This window comes from Oryx dammah, unplaced genomic scaffold (assembly GCF_014754425.2).
Source record: "Oryx dammah isolate SB20612 unplaced genomic scaffold, SCBI_Odam_1.1 HiC_scaffold_18, whole genome shotgun sequence".
NCBI classification, from domain to species: domain Eukaryota; kingdom Metazoa; phylum Chordata; class Mammalia; order Artiodactyla; family Bovidae; genus Oryx; species Oryx dammah.
Window position 1 is genome coordinate 118,153,500 of NW_024070202.1, and position 16,643 is coordinate 118,170,142.

Below are 16,643 nucleotides of genomic sequence, written 5' to 3' on the forward strand. Positions count from 1 at the left end.
CCAGTCATGCTGGCGGGCAGCCGTCCATGGCACCATAACGGGGGAACATCACCCCGGCAATCCGAGCAACACCAGGGAAGGACAGGGGCGTCTTCGCCCGGAGCCTGGAGGTCCGGAGGCCTGAGGCCGGAGCAGCGAACGCGGGACAGGGCTTCCGCGATCAGCGCGCGGTTCCCACGATGCCACCCGCCCAGGTGCCCGCGCACGCGCCTCCCCAAGGATCCACCCCCTAGAAAGCGCGGAGCCTTCTTTACCATCATCCCTAAGGTTTTCATTTTTAAGTGATACTGTTATTTGTGCTCACGAGCCCCTCTTGTGGGCCTGTGGGAGAGCCTGGAGGGACCCATCATTCTAAACAGGCGGGGTTATTTTAGCTGCTCTGGATTTCCTTCCATTTCCTTCTCCAATGGCAATCCAAACCAAAAACAAAGCAGCTAATAACCCCGCCCGTTTAGATCCAAGACCAAATAGTTCTGTCTCTTTTTGAATTTTAATTGAATTATTTTTTGCCTTTGTTTTCAATGTTTTGTTTTTACCATGCATCTCGATTATTCTTTGCAACGGTAGTCCTCTCGGTTTTTATGTTCGCATAATGCTCTGATACGTGAATATATCGTGGTTTACTTATCTGGTTTACTACTGACAGACACGAGGGTTGTTTTCTGATTGTGAACAACGCTGCCCCGCGCGGCTCCCTGCGCTGCCGGCCTCCCGCCAGCAGGGGGCGGCGCCTCGGCCCGCCCTGCGCCGCGCTCCCCGCGCCGTTCCCCGCCCGGAAGTCCCGTCCCGGCCGGAAATCCCGCGTTGGTGCATCCCCAAAGATGGCGGCGCCCACCGGCGCTACGGTGCCGGCGCGGCGCGGCTTCCGGGGGCGCATGGGCCGCGGGAAGCGCGGAGGCGGGCGCGGGCCGCGCAGCGGGCCGGGGGGCGGTGGGCAGGGGCCCCTGAGGCGGCTGAAGCTAGCCGTGGAGGAGTTCGTGCAGGGGACCACGGAGGGCGGGACCCCCGGCGGCCGCGAGGGGCCCCGCGGTGCGGGCCGCGCGCGCCCCGGCGGGAGGAAGAGCCGCCGGGAGCTGAGGAGGGAGAAGCGGCATCTGAGGAAGGCGCGCCGGCTCCAGAGGGCGGCAGGCCCCGCGCAGGCCCCCCGCCCGGGCAGGGAAGCCAGCGACCCCCGGGCGGGGGCAGCGCGGGAGGAGGCCGACCGGCCGTCCTCGGGGCTGCGGCGCCCCCCGGCTCCGCCCAAGGCCGCCCCGGCCCGGACCCAGGCCCCCGCCGCCGCCGCCGCCGCCCGGAAGCGGGCGCTCCTGGCGGCCAACGAGGAGGAGGACCGCGAGATCCGAAAGCTGGAGCGGCGCCTCGGCTTGAACAAGCGCAGGAAGAAGGGCGACGGCAGCAGCTCCGTGCCGCTCAGCTTTGCCCGCGACGGGCTCGACTATGTCCTGGAGGCCCTGGGCTCTGGGGAATGCAGTGGCTTGTGTGAAAGCGGCAGCGAGGCGGAGGAGGGCGCGGGCCCCACACCCCCCGGGAGTGAGCTGGACACTGACGCTGAGGACGGATGGGAGGAGCAGGACCTGGAGCCGGGCAGCGGGCGGGCGGCAGAGGATGCGCGCAGCGAGGAGGAGGAGGAAGAGGAGGACCAGGACGGTGCCCAAGAGGGGGCGCGCGGAGCCCAGGGCACAGCCAAGGAGGAAGGAGGCAGAAAGAGGGTCCGTTTTGCAGAAGATGAAGAGAGGAGTGAAAGCCCCTCGGAGCCTGTGCGTACAGACGGTCAGGTATCGTGTGCACGATCGCAGTCCTCCAGGATCTCCTTCAGAGGAACGAGGGTTGCGGTTGGGTGTGGGTCTGTAGGGGCAGCACTCTTGCCTGGGGAATCCCATGGACACCGAAGCCTGGCGGGCCACCATCCGTGGGGTCACACAGTCGGATACGACTGGGCACACAGCAGGTAACAGAGAAGGAAGAAAGCATCTCCAGAGCCCTTTCTATCCCAGGGACGTGGCGGCCGTGGCGGCCGTCCCCCGGGCTGTCCTCAGGCTGCAAACCTGACTCCCCCGCCCCCTTGCTCTGCTCGACCTGTGGTGTGTCCCGGGGCAGCTGCCGCGCCTCTGCCTGCCCCCGCCTAGTCCTCCTCTGCAGCTGCTCCCGGAGTGAGCCCTTCTAAAGCACACAGCTGCCCTCTTAACACTCACTTGGATGAGGTCTCGCACTGACGACCAAGTTCAGAACCCATGGCAGAGCTGACGGCTGGAGGGACGGCCCTTCGCCTGTTAAAGCAGCCGCACCTCAACGTGCGCCTCTGGAGCTGCTTGCTTCCCCACCTCTCACCGGTTCAGCGTTCTGCCTGTGCACTCACTAGGACTTCTGTGCGTGACGCCTTTCCTCATTTTCCCACTGATGTGTTTATCTGTTGATGTCAAACACCTCTGGGAATCTCCCCCTCCTTAAGGGTATGATCTGTCTCGTTTCTGTCCCTGCTGCCTTCGTGCCTGAGCACTCTGAGCAAGTCCCCAAGTGCTATGAGTTTCTCTTGAGCACTGGCTTTCTGACTGTTCCCAAGTCTCTGTCACAGCTCGTGAAGGTGTAACTGACATACTAGTGGGTGTCTTAAGATTAAGTTTCTTTGTGCATGAATGCACTTTTCTCTATCTAAGCATGGATCTCGCTTTACAAAACATGTTTGTTTCCTAGCGGCTTCGTCACTCAGGTGTCAGGGAGGGTTGGTGATAATCTGTAACCCCGGAAGTTGAAAATCTAGGAACCAGTGAGCAGTAGGTCGATTTTAATTTTATCATGTAAACTTAGATACTAGTTTTGAGCAAGTTTGAAGTTTTTCCAAACTTTTTCTTCAGCGTCGGTGGTGCATGTAATTTCGGTGTTTGTGTGTGGCCGTGCCCGCTGTCGATTGAGGCTGGCAGAAGGGTAGGGTGTAGGGCCCTTGGGGGCACAAACCAGAAGTGCGCAGCCAGGTCAGCAGGGCTCCAGAGGGAAAAGGGAGGTGACGGAATGGAGTGTTGACAGTTACCTAAGTGTTGGCTTGCTTGTCCAGGGCAAGAGCGGGCACTCAGGAGACAGCTGGTGTTCTCTAAGCAGCAGTGGGCAGTAGTGACTGCCTGCCCCATTGCCTGGGAATCCAGTATCTAAGAATAGTTTATCTCTGTCCTTTCAAGCAGAGTCTTGGTGAAAATGGTGGAAAGTACGTCCCACCTCATGTGAGGCGAGTGGAGGAGACAGAGGACGCCCAGAAAAAGGAAGAGCTGGAAAGGCTCAAGAAACAGGTCAAAGGTCTGATCAACAGGTAACCTCGAGGCAGTGCGTGCTGTCCCTTCAGGAGACTGTCTTCTTGGGACAGTGAGGAGCGATTCTGGGAGCTAGCCAGAGCCTGAGATGCCTTTTCCAGCTGAAGCTGCTCCCAGAAGCAGTGTGTGCACATCCTCCCACCCCACCCAGTACAGCCGTCTCTCCACCTCAGGGAATCCAGATGCTTACGCCCGCTGACGGTGGGCGAGCTGGGCTTTCTCGGCAGCACGTGCGGACGTGCTCAGTGCGGCCCCCTGGCCTGCCGGGGACACCGAGTCAGCATGGCAGCAGGCGTCCTCGTCGCAGCCGCTCTGGTCCTGACGGGGTCCCGTGTGTGCTTCACTGGGGCCGAGTCTCAGCCGGAAGGAGAGCAGTTAGGTTATTTGCTGATCCCAGAGGATTGTGTGTTCTCTACACATGTGCTGGCTTTGGGGCTTGCCTACACAGAATAGGACCTGCTGGTATGTCAGTAACTTATCCCTTTTCTTAAAATGACTCCCCAAAACGGCAGCCCTGTCTCTTTGTCTTTCCACCTGTGCTCAGGCTGAGCGAGCCGAACCTGGCCTCCATCAGCAGCCAGCTGGAGGAGCTGTACATGGGCCACAGCCGGAAGGACATGAACGCCACGCTGACCGCCGTCGTGCTGAGCGCCTGTGCCCCGGACACGGCCATGCCTGCCCGGCTGCTCATGGAGCACGTCCTCCTGGTCAGCGTCCTGCACCGCACGGTCGGCCTCGAGGTAGGGCCACCGAGGCCGTCCAGGCGCCTCTCGTCTCAGTGGCCAGCCAGTGAGGTCTCAGTCTAGGCCGCGCCCCGTACCCACGTGATGTTGCCTGACTGGTTCTGACTGGTCCTTGTTGGCTATTAGTCTCTCTCCTTCTGGACCATTCCGTCCAACTTGCCTTTGCCTTCTCCGTGTTCCCACCGTGACGGTGACTGTTTCTGGTGTTGTGAGCACAGGCCTTTTCGTTGGGCGGGAGGCCACCGGAGTGTGAGGGAAAACGGCACTGAGAGAGGAGACGGGACCGCGCCTGGCCTTGGAGGGTCGGTGTCCCTGGGTTGGCCGCGGGCCTGCGCGTGTCTGTGAAGGGGCCCTTTCTCAGGATTCTGTGGACGACGTGTCTAAAGTGCCCGCTGCTCGGAGCCTGGCCCCCTCCCCCCGCCCCCGGGTTTTTGGTCCCGGCTCAGTGCCTCCTGTGCCTCAGTGCGGGGGCCCGCACACTGTGGGCCTCTTCTTCACCCTTGTATTGACCTTGGCATCCGCTGGCAGGGCAGGGCCTTTTGCCGCCTCTCTCCGCAGCGCAGCACCGCTGCGGGTCTGGCCCCCGTGCGAGTCCTCGGGGCTCCAGGCAGGGGACGGGCAGGGCTTTATTCAGCCCCGCTTTGCAGGTGCACGCTTTTTCTCGATGTCTGCAGAATTCTGGCCTTTTTTTTTTAAAAGGTCTGTTGAATGTAGCATAGTGGTCGTTACCGAAAGTGTGTGTTCTTCAGGGGTGTCTTCAGTGAAGAGGCTTGACTTGCGTGTTTACAGGGTAGACTTCACAGGTCGTTAGAAGCCAGAGGACGCGTCTGGCCCGTCAGAGCCGCCTCTGCGCAGCCCTTGCTCCCTGCTCCCATCGGCTGCCTTTCCCTGAGGGCCCCCAGCGCTGCCTCATTTTGCGGTTTGCCAGCAAGCTGTGTGTGTTTCCCACCACAGTCCGTCCTCACTGGGGATTTAACGAGGCCCCTGCCTCTCCAGCCGCCCACCCGGGCATCCGGGGCTCGGGCTCACTCAGCCTTAAAGCAGCGGTCCCCGCCCACCCTTCCCACTCCTCCTCGTGGGTGAATGCCCCACTGGGAGCTCCGGCAGCCCCTCTGTAACTGGCCCACCCGCTCTGGTTCTGTCCCTCGATCGCTCATGTCCGCTCCACCTGCCCGGGTCCAGCCCAGCTGCGGTGATCCTTGTCCCTGAGTCTCATCTGGAGCGTCGCCACTAACCTACACCCCCCCGCCCCCACCCCGGGTCCCCGCCCTCACCAGCCCACCCCCACCCCAACCCCCCAACCCCCACCCCCGCCCCGGGTCCCCGCCCTCCAGGCCCAGACTGAGCCGGATAACTGAGCCGCGTTGGATAGCATGTTTTTAGAGATGTGGGTGCGTTCTTAGCAGTTTTCACAACTGTGTTTTTCCGAGGAACTAGAGTGGCTGCTGGCCACAAAAGGCACCTCCCTTGGAGGGAGGCCTGAGTGCCTTGCTCTGCGTCGTGTGAAGTTCAGGCTCTCCTCTGGGAAGCTCTGTGCCCTCAGGCTCGAGCTCTGAAACTTTCTGCCCTGTGAGATCTCATATCCTGCTACCTGTGTGTTTTATGTTAATTTTTAAAGCACGATTTCTTTTACTACACGTTTAAGCTGAAAGAAGGGCCCCTGAGAAGAACCCACTAACTCGAGTCTCGTTTGCAGCCACGTGTTTTCTGCTCTTCGTCCAGGTGGGCGCCCACTTTCTGGAGGCGGTGGTGAGGAGGTTTGACGCCGTGTATAAGAGCGGGCGAGACGGGAAGGAGTGTGACAACCTGTTGGCCATCATCGCCCATCTGTACAATTTCCACGTGGTGCAGTCTCTCCTCATCTTTGACGTTTTGAGGAAACTTGTCGAAAGTTTCACGGAAAAAGATATCGAGCTGATCCTGTTAATGCTGAAGACTGTGGGCTTTTCACTAAGGAAGGACGATGCCCTGTCCCTGAAGGAGCTGATCACGGAGACTCAGGCCAAAGCCAGTGGAGCAGGTGGCAGGTTCCGGGACCAGACAAGGGTGCGTGCCCCTCCTGACCTGCTTCCTCGCTGCCTGAACGCAGCCTCAGCACACGTGCCCCTTCCGTCCTAGTGAGCCCTGTGTCTCCTGCCTGATCGGTGTTGCGGCTTTCTCTTCAGTCTGTGAATGAACCTCCTCCTTTACTCTCGCGGGTTCAGAATGCTCAGCTGTTCAGAAGAGGCTTACTGGGAAGGCCTGTGGCAACGGGCTCGGGTCAGCGCACTTGGCTGCCGTGGGACCGCGTGCTGCAGGCCTGAGTTTCCCTGTCCGGAAAGTGGGGCTGATGGTGCCTCCTGCAGACTGAGAGGCCTGGGGGAGCCGTGGGGGCTGGGGGGGCCGGGCAGGGCCCCCATTAGAGGGGCAGGGACGGCCTCCATGGGGGAGCCATGGGGAGCTGAGGGAGCAGGGGCCCCATTAGAGGGGCAGGGACGGCCTCCCTGGGGGAGTGGGCAGGGCCCCCATTAGAGGGGCAGGGACGGCCTCCCTGGAGGGGCCATGGGGGGCTGAGGCGGCAGGGGCCCTGTTAGAGGGGCTGGGACAGCCTCCCTGGAGGGGCCATGGGGGGCTGAGGCGGCAGGGGCCCTGTTAGAGGGGCTGGGACAGCCTCCCTTGGGGGCTGACGGGGCAGGGGCCCCATTAGAGGGGCAGGAAGAGCCTCCCTGGAGGAGCTGTGGGGGGCTGAGGGGGCAGGGGCCGCCTCCCTGGGGTGCGGGCAGGGTCCCTGTTAGAGGGGCTGGAACCACCTCCCTGGGGTGTGGGCAGGGTCCCCATTAGAGGGGCAGGGACCGCCTCCCTGGGGTTCGGGCAGGGGCTGGCCTCAGGGCCTTGTGAACCTCCCAGGGAATTGGAACCTTGTCCAAGAGGCATGAGGCCCGTGATGAGTTCTGAGTAGGTAAACGCACGTTTTCATGCTCAGGTCACTTTGGCTGCAAAAAAGGAAAGAGAAAAGCCACCTTGGGTTGGGGTGATGATTAGTAGAGTTGTAGTAGGCATGAGTCTAGGAGTTAGAAGTCCTCAGATTTGGGGAGGGGGCGGAGACAGGGGTCAGAGGTCACACCAGGTGCCCAGCTTGGGTCTCCAGGTGGACGAGTCACAGACCAGAAAGGAAGCCTGGCCCAGTTTTAAAATCCTGAGGTGAGAGCCGGTTCACTGTGAGGAGGGAGGCGGAGCTGAGCCTTCCTGGGGACCGTGGAGGTGGGTGGGAGCCAAGTGGGGGTTCCCGACCAACGCCCTTCTCCTGTGTTGGATCCTCAGGAAAAAGGCAGGGGTAAAGGTCAGCTCTTCGCATCAGGTGGCCAAAGGATTAGAGCTTGAGCTTCAGCATCAGTCCTTCCAGTGAATATTCAGGACTGATTTCCTTTAGGGTGGACTGGTTGGATCTCCTTGCTGTCCAAGGGACTCGCAAGAGTCTTCTCCACACCACAGCTCAGAAGCATCAGTTCTTCGGTGCTCAGCCTTCTTTATGGTCCAACTCGCACATCCATACATGACCACTGAGAAAACCATAGCTTTGACTAGACAGACTTGTAGCTTTGACCATAGAGAGGTCAGCAGACACGTGCCTTTAGCTCGTGGTGGCGGGAAGCTGGAGAAGGTGGGCGGGGCGGGGGCTCGAGGAGCACTGGGGGTGCTTGGCGGGGCGGGGGCTCGCTGTGGTTGGGCGGCGGCCCGAGTGCTCAGTGCGCGCGTGGTGTGGGTTGTGTCTCAGTGCTCACGATTTGGGCACTCTGCTCTGGGCCTGTGGGAATTCTCACTGCTGTTCTTGGAGCTTCTCTCTCAGTACAGTGTTCTTTCCAGTCTGAGAGTTAAAGAAGGAGAAGGGCCAGGAATGGGAAGAAGTCAGGGTGGGAAGGGAGCACCTGAGGCCGCCTGGCAGTGCTGCTCAACAGCGGCGGCGACTGAGTGCGGGAGGGCAGCCCCTCCCTTCCCGAGCTGAAGGGCCGCCGGTTCCCCCCGTTTGAAAGGGTGGCTCCTCCTGCTCGTGTCTCAGGTCCGCTTCATGCTGGAGACGCTGTTGGCCCTGAAGAACAATGACGTTCGGAAGATTCCAGGCTACGACCCTGAGCCCGTGGAGAGGCTTCGGAAGCTGCAGAGAGGCCTGGTGAGCCCGCCCCTCTTCCTCCCTGGGGAGCCCGCCCCCCTCCTCCCTGGGGAGCCTGCCCCTCTTCCTCACTGGGGAGCCCGCCCCTCCTCCTCCCTGGGGAGCAGCCCCCTCCTCCCTGGGGAGCCCCCTTCCTCCCTGGGGAGCCCACCTCCCAGCGCCTGTGCTCCCTGGCTGCACTATCCCGTGAGGCCACAGGTCAGGTGCCCGTCCAGTCACCGGGGTCCCCAGATGGAGGGAATCTGCAGGTTTCTGTGGTGAGACCCCCCCCCCTTGTGAGCTGTGGACACCCCTGTGCTGAGCCCTCAACCACATGGAGACTCTTGACAGGCATGTCCTCTGGCCGGGTTCCCGCCCAGACCAGCAAGGTCAGCCTGGGGATGAGGGCTCGTCTGTTGAAATTCCCTGGGACTTCTCGCCGTGGGCCCCTTTGGCAGCTCCCTCAGCCCCGGGCCTTGGTCCCGTCGCTGTGTCCCACGGATCACAGGCCCGTTGGCGGCGTCCTTGCTGCCGGCCGTGGGCTCTCCCCGGGCCCTGTGGGACTGCTGTCCTCCCACAGCGCACCTGGCGGTGGGCCCAGGAAGCTCACACACGGAGGTCTCTGGCCTCCCTCCCAGGGGTTAAATGTCCCGGTTGTCAGCGGCTCGGCTCAGCGTTCCCCGGGCGAGGGCATCCCGGGCGGTGCTCACGTGCTGAGCCGCTGCACCGGCCGCCGGTCCCTCTCTCGCAGGTGCGTGGCGCCGGCACGGGGACAGACACCGAGCTCCGAGTGTCCTGGGACAGCGTCCTGAACGCCGAGCGCGCCGGGCGCTGGTGGATCGTGGGGTCCGCCTGGAGTGGCGCCCCGATGGTGGACGGCGGTCCGCAGAAGGCCCCGCAGAAGCCGCTCGCAGGGACGGTGCGTGGGGGACCGAGTCCGCACGCGGCTGTCCCTGGGGTCATCTGATGATATTACAGAAGTTGCTGTGGTTTTGTGATCTCGTGTAATTCCGTTTCTGCTACTTCCTCTGAAAGTCTCAGAACGTTTGCTAAGAGACTTAGACGCAGAGAGGAGTGAGGGGACGCGTGACCGTCAGACGCCCGGCCGCCCTGCCCCTTGCTCACTCGGGCAGACAGCCCACACCCGAGGGCTCCTTCCGGGGGCCGGCTCTGTTTCTTGCTGTAGCAGGGGTGGTGCTCAGAAATGAAGATTGAGCACTTACACGTGCAGCTTACAGTTATCCCCGAGGTCAAGCCGCAGGATTACACACATAAGGTTTTAGAAACTTCGTAACTGTACTGAACCAAAGGAGAAATTTAGCGACATGTCTGTATGACCTGCGCCCTGTCGTCCCTCTTTGCAGGTTAGCTCAAAAATCCTGGAGCTTGCCCGCAAGCAGAGAATGAACACCGACGTCAGGAGAAACATATTCTGCACAGTAATGACGAGCGAAGACTTTCTGGATGCGTTCGAGAAGCTCCTGAAGTAAGTCCTGTGTGCGCCTCCTAATTGGCCTCTTGAGTCAGGGGCTGGGGTACCCCCTCCCAACAGCGTCCCTCCTGCTGACTGACCGCTGGTCGCTCCAGATGCGGACAGCTTATATAATCTGTTGATTGGAAGGACCCAGTGGCCACCTAATTGTTCTCGGTGGCCTCTGCTTGTCATGAGTCGCTTAACTCTTCCTGTTAAAGTTTCTTTCTGACTATATCTAAATTAAACCTCCCTTGTGGTCTCTGTACTGAGTCGTAATGCGATTTAAAAGCATCTGTGTACTTTAACAGAGTACATCTAAAAAGTCTAGTATTAATTTTCCTTTATTTGCTTTAAAATCAGAAAGAAATAGAGGGAAGGTATTGCAGGACTGTGCAGACTCCACGCTGCATTGAAGGGGTGGGTCTCCCTGTGGCCAGACCCGCCCACACGGGATGCAGCAGGGGCAGTGGCAGGGACGCACTGCCGGCCCGCAGCTAACATGCTGTTCCTGTGGCTCGGTCCCCAGCCCAGGCCCGTGTAGGCCCAGGGTCCCCTGTTCCTGGGGCCGGGGGTCCAGTCCTGCCCCCCACCTTCTCCGCTGGGCTCACCTCCCCAGACAGACGGCTGGACAGGGAGTGCCTCTGGCTGCCGACACTGGGCAGGTTGAAGGTTCCGAGCTCGCTGCTTCTGCCCTCCAGGCTGGGGCTTAAGGATCAGCAGGAGAGAGAGATCGTTCACGTCCTGGTGGAGTGCTGTCTGCAGGAAAAGACCTACAACCCTTTCTACGCTTTCCTGGCCGGCAAGTTCTGTGCCTACGAGCGGAGGTTCCAGGTGACGGGGCCGGGAGGCTGCCTGCCATCTCTGTCTGACTGTGGGCCCGAAGCCCGGCACGGCGGGTGGGCTCCCCGGGTCCACATGGTGCCCCAGCCCGTGTCACAGGTGAGGGTGCCGTGACCTGGTGGACCGGCGAGGCCTCTGCGGTCCCGTGTTTCTCTGATTTGAGAGACAGCATCCCCAAAGAAAGAGATGACTGTGAAGCAGTTTCTGACTGCTGTGCAATGAAGCCGGTGTGGCTGGTTCTAAGAAGTCTTCAGCGTAAGGACATCACATCTGAGGGATTAAGTGCCATGCCTTTGGATTATGTTTGTAGTGATTATTCTAATAGCTTGTGGGGTTTTAACTGTTTTCCTCCTTCTTGTTCTGTTAGATGACATTCCAGTTCAGCATATGGGACAAATTTCGGGACGTAGAAAATTTGCCAGCCACTACCTTTGCTAATTTGGCTCATCTGGTGGCCCACTTGCTGAAGACGAAGTCACTGCCACTTTCCCTCTTGAAGGTGTGTAAAGTGTCTGGAAGAACTCAGGGCACTGAACCTGAAAGCGTACAGCTGAGCCTTGAGCCGCGTGGGGTCAGGGGCACAGGCCCCAGGTGCAGCCACAGTCCTTGTCTGACTTCACAGTCGCCTCCGCGTTCTGGTTCCACGTGTCAGAAGCCTCCCCGCTTGGGCGCGTGTGGTCCTGCAGGGCATTTTAGGGGGAGAAGTCCTCGTGTAGGTGGACGTGCAGTCCAGAGGCGAGCTCGGGGCCCAGGGACAGTGTGTGCGTTGCCTTAGGAACACACGCATCCTTGGATCCAGACTCGCCTGGGAAACGTCCTCATGGTCCGGGCAGCCGAGCAGGCAGCGTCAAGTTGCCGGTAGCTTAGGGCACCCTGACAGCTGCCGGCTGCTCTCCATGGGGCCAGGGGCACGGGCGCAGGGGCTGCTCACAGGCCTGTCGAGTTAGCCTCCTGTGCCTTTGGGGTGGGGGCTTGGGCCTCAGATGCCGCACCGAGCGTGAGGGCCCACCGCCTCGCCCCACACCCCGGCACGGGGCACACCTACGGCGCAGACTTCTCTGCCTTTCTCGTTGCTGGGGGGATCTCGCCTTCTGTTTACTGGAGTTTGAGCTCAGCAGGGACGGCGCCCGGTGTGTCCCTCAGCTGCAGGAGGTCCTGGAGATGCCCCGGCCAGGCCGGCCCCTCCTTGCTTCGCCGGGGTCCGACTGGGCCTCTCTGCACATTGGTCCCCGGTACTGTTGGTGGTACAGGTCACCGGGCTGCGGGTGTCCTTCACTTTAATTCAGCATAAGCCTGAAACGCATCCACGTCGATCTCTGCATGTCTGTTCTCAGATTTTATTAGTGTTGTAGAGCGTTCCACTGTACAGGTGTACTGTGATTTTTATATACACAGACTTGTCCCTCCTGGACCTCGATTCTGTGTGTGTGTGTGGTCTTAGTCAGGGGGGAGTGTCTCGGAGGCGTGGAGATGATCGCATCTCTCTCAGTTCTGGGGAGTCCTGCTTCGCTCGGCGCCCCTCTGCTCTGAATTTGACTGAGCTCTGCTGAGTCCCCTCGCCGGCAGGCGCACACCCTGCCACAGGGATGAGGGCGCAGGGCCTCAGCTGGTCGCTTGATGAGACTGGAGATAACCTTAGTTAAGGGGGTGGGGGAGGGGGGTAGTCGTTCCCTCAGACTGTGCCTAGAAATCCTTGAAAAGTTGGCTAAGCCTGTGTAACTTTATTATTTTTCATCCTGACTCTCTTAGGTTGTGGAATTCAGTGAACTGGACAAACCCAGAGTCCACTTCTTACGAAAAGTGTTACATATACTGCTAATGGAAACAGAAGTTGAAGACCTTGGTTTGATTTTTGCAAGGTTTGTTCCCAGTGTTTTTGGTAAAACATATGGAAGAGAAAAGAGAAAGCATTTTCACTCACGTTATCTTAGAAAAGCAAGTTTGCTGTGCTTTATGTTGTATTTAGGTGCAGCTTTTCGGTTTTAATTTGGATGATGTCTTGTGCGTTAATTTGGGGGATGGGAGCAAACTGGAGGTGATGTGTGACCGGTAGAGCGTGCCCTGCGCCGAGGCCTCTGCTTCAGTGGGGGCTGGGCACTCGGAGTGCGAGGGCCGCTGGTCACTGACGCGCGTCCCTTCCTCCCCAGGGTGTCGGACAAGCCAGCGCTGGGCCTGCTGCGTGAGGGCCTGAAGCTCTTCATCAGCCACTTCCTGCTGAGGGGCGCCCCAGAGGCCGGCGCCCTGCGGGAGCGGGCCGAGCTGTGCACCCAGGCCCTGCAGGGGCGGGGGTCCCTCAGGATGTAGTGGGTGGGGGGGCGGGGGTCCCTCAGGATGGGTGGGGGGCCCTGTCTGCAGGGCGTCTCCTTGTGTGGCTCATGGAAGGTGGGGCAGCTGTATTGTAAGATAGTGTGTTTTGCTCCAGGGTTATATTGTATTTGTATTTTAAACCATTTTCAGATAACTGATCTTAGGGAGGGGGCCAGGTGGGGCAGGCTCTGGGCAGTGAGGGAGTGGGTGTGCAGTCTTTTTTTCCGGAGACAGGATGAGCTCGAGGCTGCAGTCTGAGAGATTGGTGGTGGTTTGTATTTTTTTGTATATTGGTTAAAAACTCAGAAGTCATCCGTCAAACGTGCCTGAAGTGTCCAGGAAGCCGCTGTCCTGGGAAAGGTGGCAGCTGACCCGGGACTCGCGGTGTGGGGGTGCCCCTGGCTCCTCACCTCAGGTCCCCAGGCGGGGTGGGCCAGCTCCCCTGAGTGTCACTAACTCCGCACAACTCTGAAGCCCCTGAGTGAGCAGATGGAGCCTGGGCTGGCCGGGCACGCCTGCTGAGCGGGTTCTTGGGCGGGAACTCAAGACAGACCACCCGTGGCGGGCGTGCTCAGGTTGCCCCTGAAGCACAGCGCCCGCCTCCCCTTGCTGCACCCAGGCAGAGCGCAGGCAAGGCAAAATGTCTGCCTTGCTGAGTCCGGGTGAGCTTTATGCAGATAGAATGTATTTTTATAACTTTTCTCAAGTTTTAAATTATTTCAAAATAAAGAATTCTAAAACATGCATACTGCAGAACTCATTCTTTCAAGATGTAAAATATTCTGATGTCTTTTCATGAAAATAATTAAGCTAATTCGGATCACCGTTGGCTCCTTTTTTTTATTAACTGTAGTGGTGGCTGCACGGGGTCCTTGTAGCTGCAGGGATGTCTCTCTGGTTGCGGCTGCTCTCGGTTTTGGGGTGCAGGGGCTTGTTTGGGTGGCATGTCCTGTCACTGGACGTGGGCGCCTGGGCCTCCGCAGGTTCGGCTCCGGGGCCCTGTTGCTCCGAGGAACGTGAGATCTTCCCGGGTCAGGGCTCGAACCTGGGTCTCCTGCATGGGCAGGCAGATTCTTTACCACCGGACCACTGAGGAAGCCCTAAGCTCCTTTTTAAACACATGGCCTAGTCCTCACTGTAAAGCAGTGGCCCATGTGTGTTGCTTTACTTCCCTGCGAGGTGCCCCTGGGTCAGCAGGAGGAGCCAGAGGGACAGCCTGGGCCTGGGCCTGGGCCTGGGCCTGGGCCTGGGTGGCCAGGGCGTCAGTCACCAGAGCTCTGGGCTCAAGGCTGCGCCTGCTGTCACACGGCCGGCAGCCAGCCAGCCAGCCCCCGCGGGCCAGGCATGGCAAGCTTGCCGGAGGAGGTGGCCTCGGCCCCAGCCCTTCCAGCCAGAGCGTGGGGCACCTGGGGATGCGTGGGCAGCAGCGTAGAGTCGGGACGCGGGCCGGGCCGTGTGGGGCCCCAGGACCCGGGACAGACAGTGGGACAGGACTGGCGCCTGCAGCCTGCTGGTGAGAAGCGGGCATGTACCTGCTCAACCGGGGAACACCGTCGAAAGAGCATCAGCCACTGAGGCTGCGCTTTCAGGAATACTGCCTGAAAACAGCGGGAGGTGCCAGGTCACCTGGTGGGAAGGCTGGTGGCTGAGCCCAGATTGGTGGCTCTCGTCCCCTTCCTGGTCCAAGACAGCAATGGTGAGAAGGAAGATTCTGGAGATGCAACTGAGGCACATGCAGCAGAAGTGGGCGCCTTTCAGTGAAGAGGTCCAGGGGGCGTTTGGGGGCCCTGCTAGTGCCCGTCAACAGCAGGGTCGGGCAGGAGGCCACAGACACACCGCCCAAGGAAGCCGAGTTAGGAGAAGGGGCCCAGGGACTGGGTTCCGCTCGACAGCTCCTAGTGCAGAGAGCAGAGCCTGGGAGGACCTGGAGACGGCCTGGGAGCTCCAGCACAGCTCAGGACCGTCCTGGGAGGCAGCTCTGTGACCGAGGAGGGGCTTCAGGCAGACCCCAGATGGGAGCAACGACTGTGAGCCTCTGCAAGGCTGCACGTCTCCCCACGGGCGGCGCATTTAAGGTGCACGAGTGGGTGTGTAGAGAGCATCACACACACGCATCCGGGGTGTTCCGAGAGGCTGGTGAACCGTGGATCTTCCGGGGAAAGGAGTACTGGCCTGGGAATCAGGGCTTTTCCTCTTCTCACATTTCATACCTTACTACACACGGATGACGCCGACTGGAGAGGGGTCAAGTCACACGCAGATGACGTTTATCTCGAGTGGAGCTGGGTAAAATGAAAAATGATGTTTGCGTGATAAGATGATGAAAGAAGGGACCGAGTTTAAAACGCTCTGAGGCTGCTGTGTGTGTTTGGGAAACAATGCGGTGTGTGTGCACACAGGCCTGGCGAGCAGAGTGGTTCTGACCTTGAGCATGTCCAAAGCGGGACATTCAGCCAGGGCCTCGGGGGTTATCACGGCGGCATGTCCCGGGGCACTCAAGCCGCCGGTCTGCAGGGGATGGGCGCCCGCCCCCACCCCCGGCTGCGGCACGGCCCGCTTCTTTCCTTCCAGCCCTGGGGAACCAGCCTGGGCCCTCCCTAACCCTGCTGACAGAGGCATGGGGGGTCGCCCCTCAAGGGCCCCGAGACATGCAACCAGGATGGCATTTATTTGGCTCAGCCTGAGGTCAAAATAAGTAAGAGGACTTTAAAATTATTCTCTAGAGAAAATCATTTAAGGTGGACTTATGTTCCCTTTACTTGGTCAGAAGCATTTCCTAAGAAGCTGGCAAATTCTTCTGCTTTTGTTTTTTTGGTTTGTCCATCGTTAGCATTTTCCCCATTTGCTTTCTCTCTCTTTTTTTTTTTTTAAATGTAATCCACATCCGTTTCCGTGCACACACACGTTTTGATGGCAGCTATAGAAAGTGCATACGTCAGGACACAGCTCCTAAGCCTGTCTCCTGAGGACGAGGACATTCAAGTTCAGGGGAGCCAGGACCACCCTGAGAGCACGGACGTCCATTCAGGGGCGGTCCAGCAGGTGGACCGTTTTTATCCTTCCGGTTGCTCTGAAGTGAATTTCCTACAGCTTTTTTTCCCCCTAGAGAGAATACAGTCAAGGTTCAATCGTTACATTTCTTTTTATTTCTCTTTTAGTATCGAACATTCACCCCATCCCATCCCCACTTAAAATTTTCTCTCAAGACCCAAAAACGGGCTGGGGGGACTTGCCTGGCAACCAACGCAGGGGGCACTGGTTTGATCCCTGGTCAGGAACTAAGCTCCCACGTGCCCCGTACTGCTGCCAAAAAACTAAAACTCCCCGAGAAACCAGCCCTTTGTCACGTAGAGTCCTGCACACGCCCGGCGGGCTCCATGTGGCCGTGGCTGTGGAAGCACACTCGGGGACCGGCCCCTCCCAGCTTCGCCATGGGACAGCGGTCAGCGCACGGCTCAGACCAGCGGTGCTTGGCCACTAGCTACGGCCAAGGCCTGCACAGCCACGTGGTCACCTTCGTGATGATTAAGGGAAACTAATCACCGGAAGTTAAGGACATCTTACAACAGGGAAAAGTGCAGCAAAATGTGAATTTCAGGCCTGTGTCAGTGATGCTTGCCAGAATCAATTATGGCAAATTGGTCATTTTCTAGCTCCGTCATCCCTCCTACAAGACTAGCTGGCATTCTTTAAAAATGAGCCTCTATACTCCTCTGCTTTTCCTGGGAAAGCTCAGACTCTACCCATCTCAAAAGCACTGAAGTGGTGAATGGCAGTCTCAAGACGCCGTCGCTGGCCGTGGCAAGCACAGAAGATGTGTTCCCAGCAGAGCCTCGGGTCGGGCAGGCGGGGGTCCC

At 59.4% G+C, this 16,643-nt stretch overlaps 1 protein-coding gene across 1 annotated transcript; it reads left to right on the forward strand.

The window, feature by feature from the left end:
* Positions 1-821: 821 nt before the first annotated feature.
* On the forward strand, positions 822-13,532 carry NOM1 (nucleolar protein with MIF4G domain 1). Its single transcript, XM_040259936.1, has 11 exons — positions 822-1,772; positions 3,168-3,295; positions 3,841-4,036; positions 5,762-6,085; positions 8,076-8,186; positions 8,917-9,084; positions 9,530-9,651; positions 10,338-10,470; positions 10,847-10,978; positions 12,229-12,338; positions 12,627-13,532. Exons 1-11 carry the CDS (start codon positions 822-824, stop codon positions 12,781-12,783), a joined length of 2,532 nt encoding a protein of 843 aa, XP_040115870.1. The 3' UTR covers positions 12,784-13,532.
* Positions 13,533-16,643: the final 3,111 nt, after the last annotated feature.

Excerpts from the sequence above, each read along its gene's own strand:
- NOM1 (XM_040259936.1), top strand. The coding sequence starts at position 822 with ATGGCGGCGCCCACCGGCGCTACGGTGCCGGCGCGGCGCGGCTTCCGG. Across the intron at positions 6,086-8,075 it reads GGTTCCGGGACCAGACAAGG|GTCCGCTTCATGCTGGAGAC; the intron begins GTGCGTGCCCCT and ends CTCGTGTCTCAG. Across the intron at positions 12,339-12,626 it reads CTTGGTTTGATTTTTGCAAG|GGTGTCGGACAAGCCAGCGC; the intron begins GTTTGTTCCCAG and ends CTTCCTCCCCAG.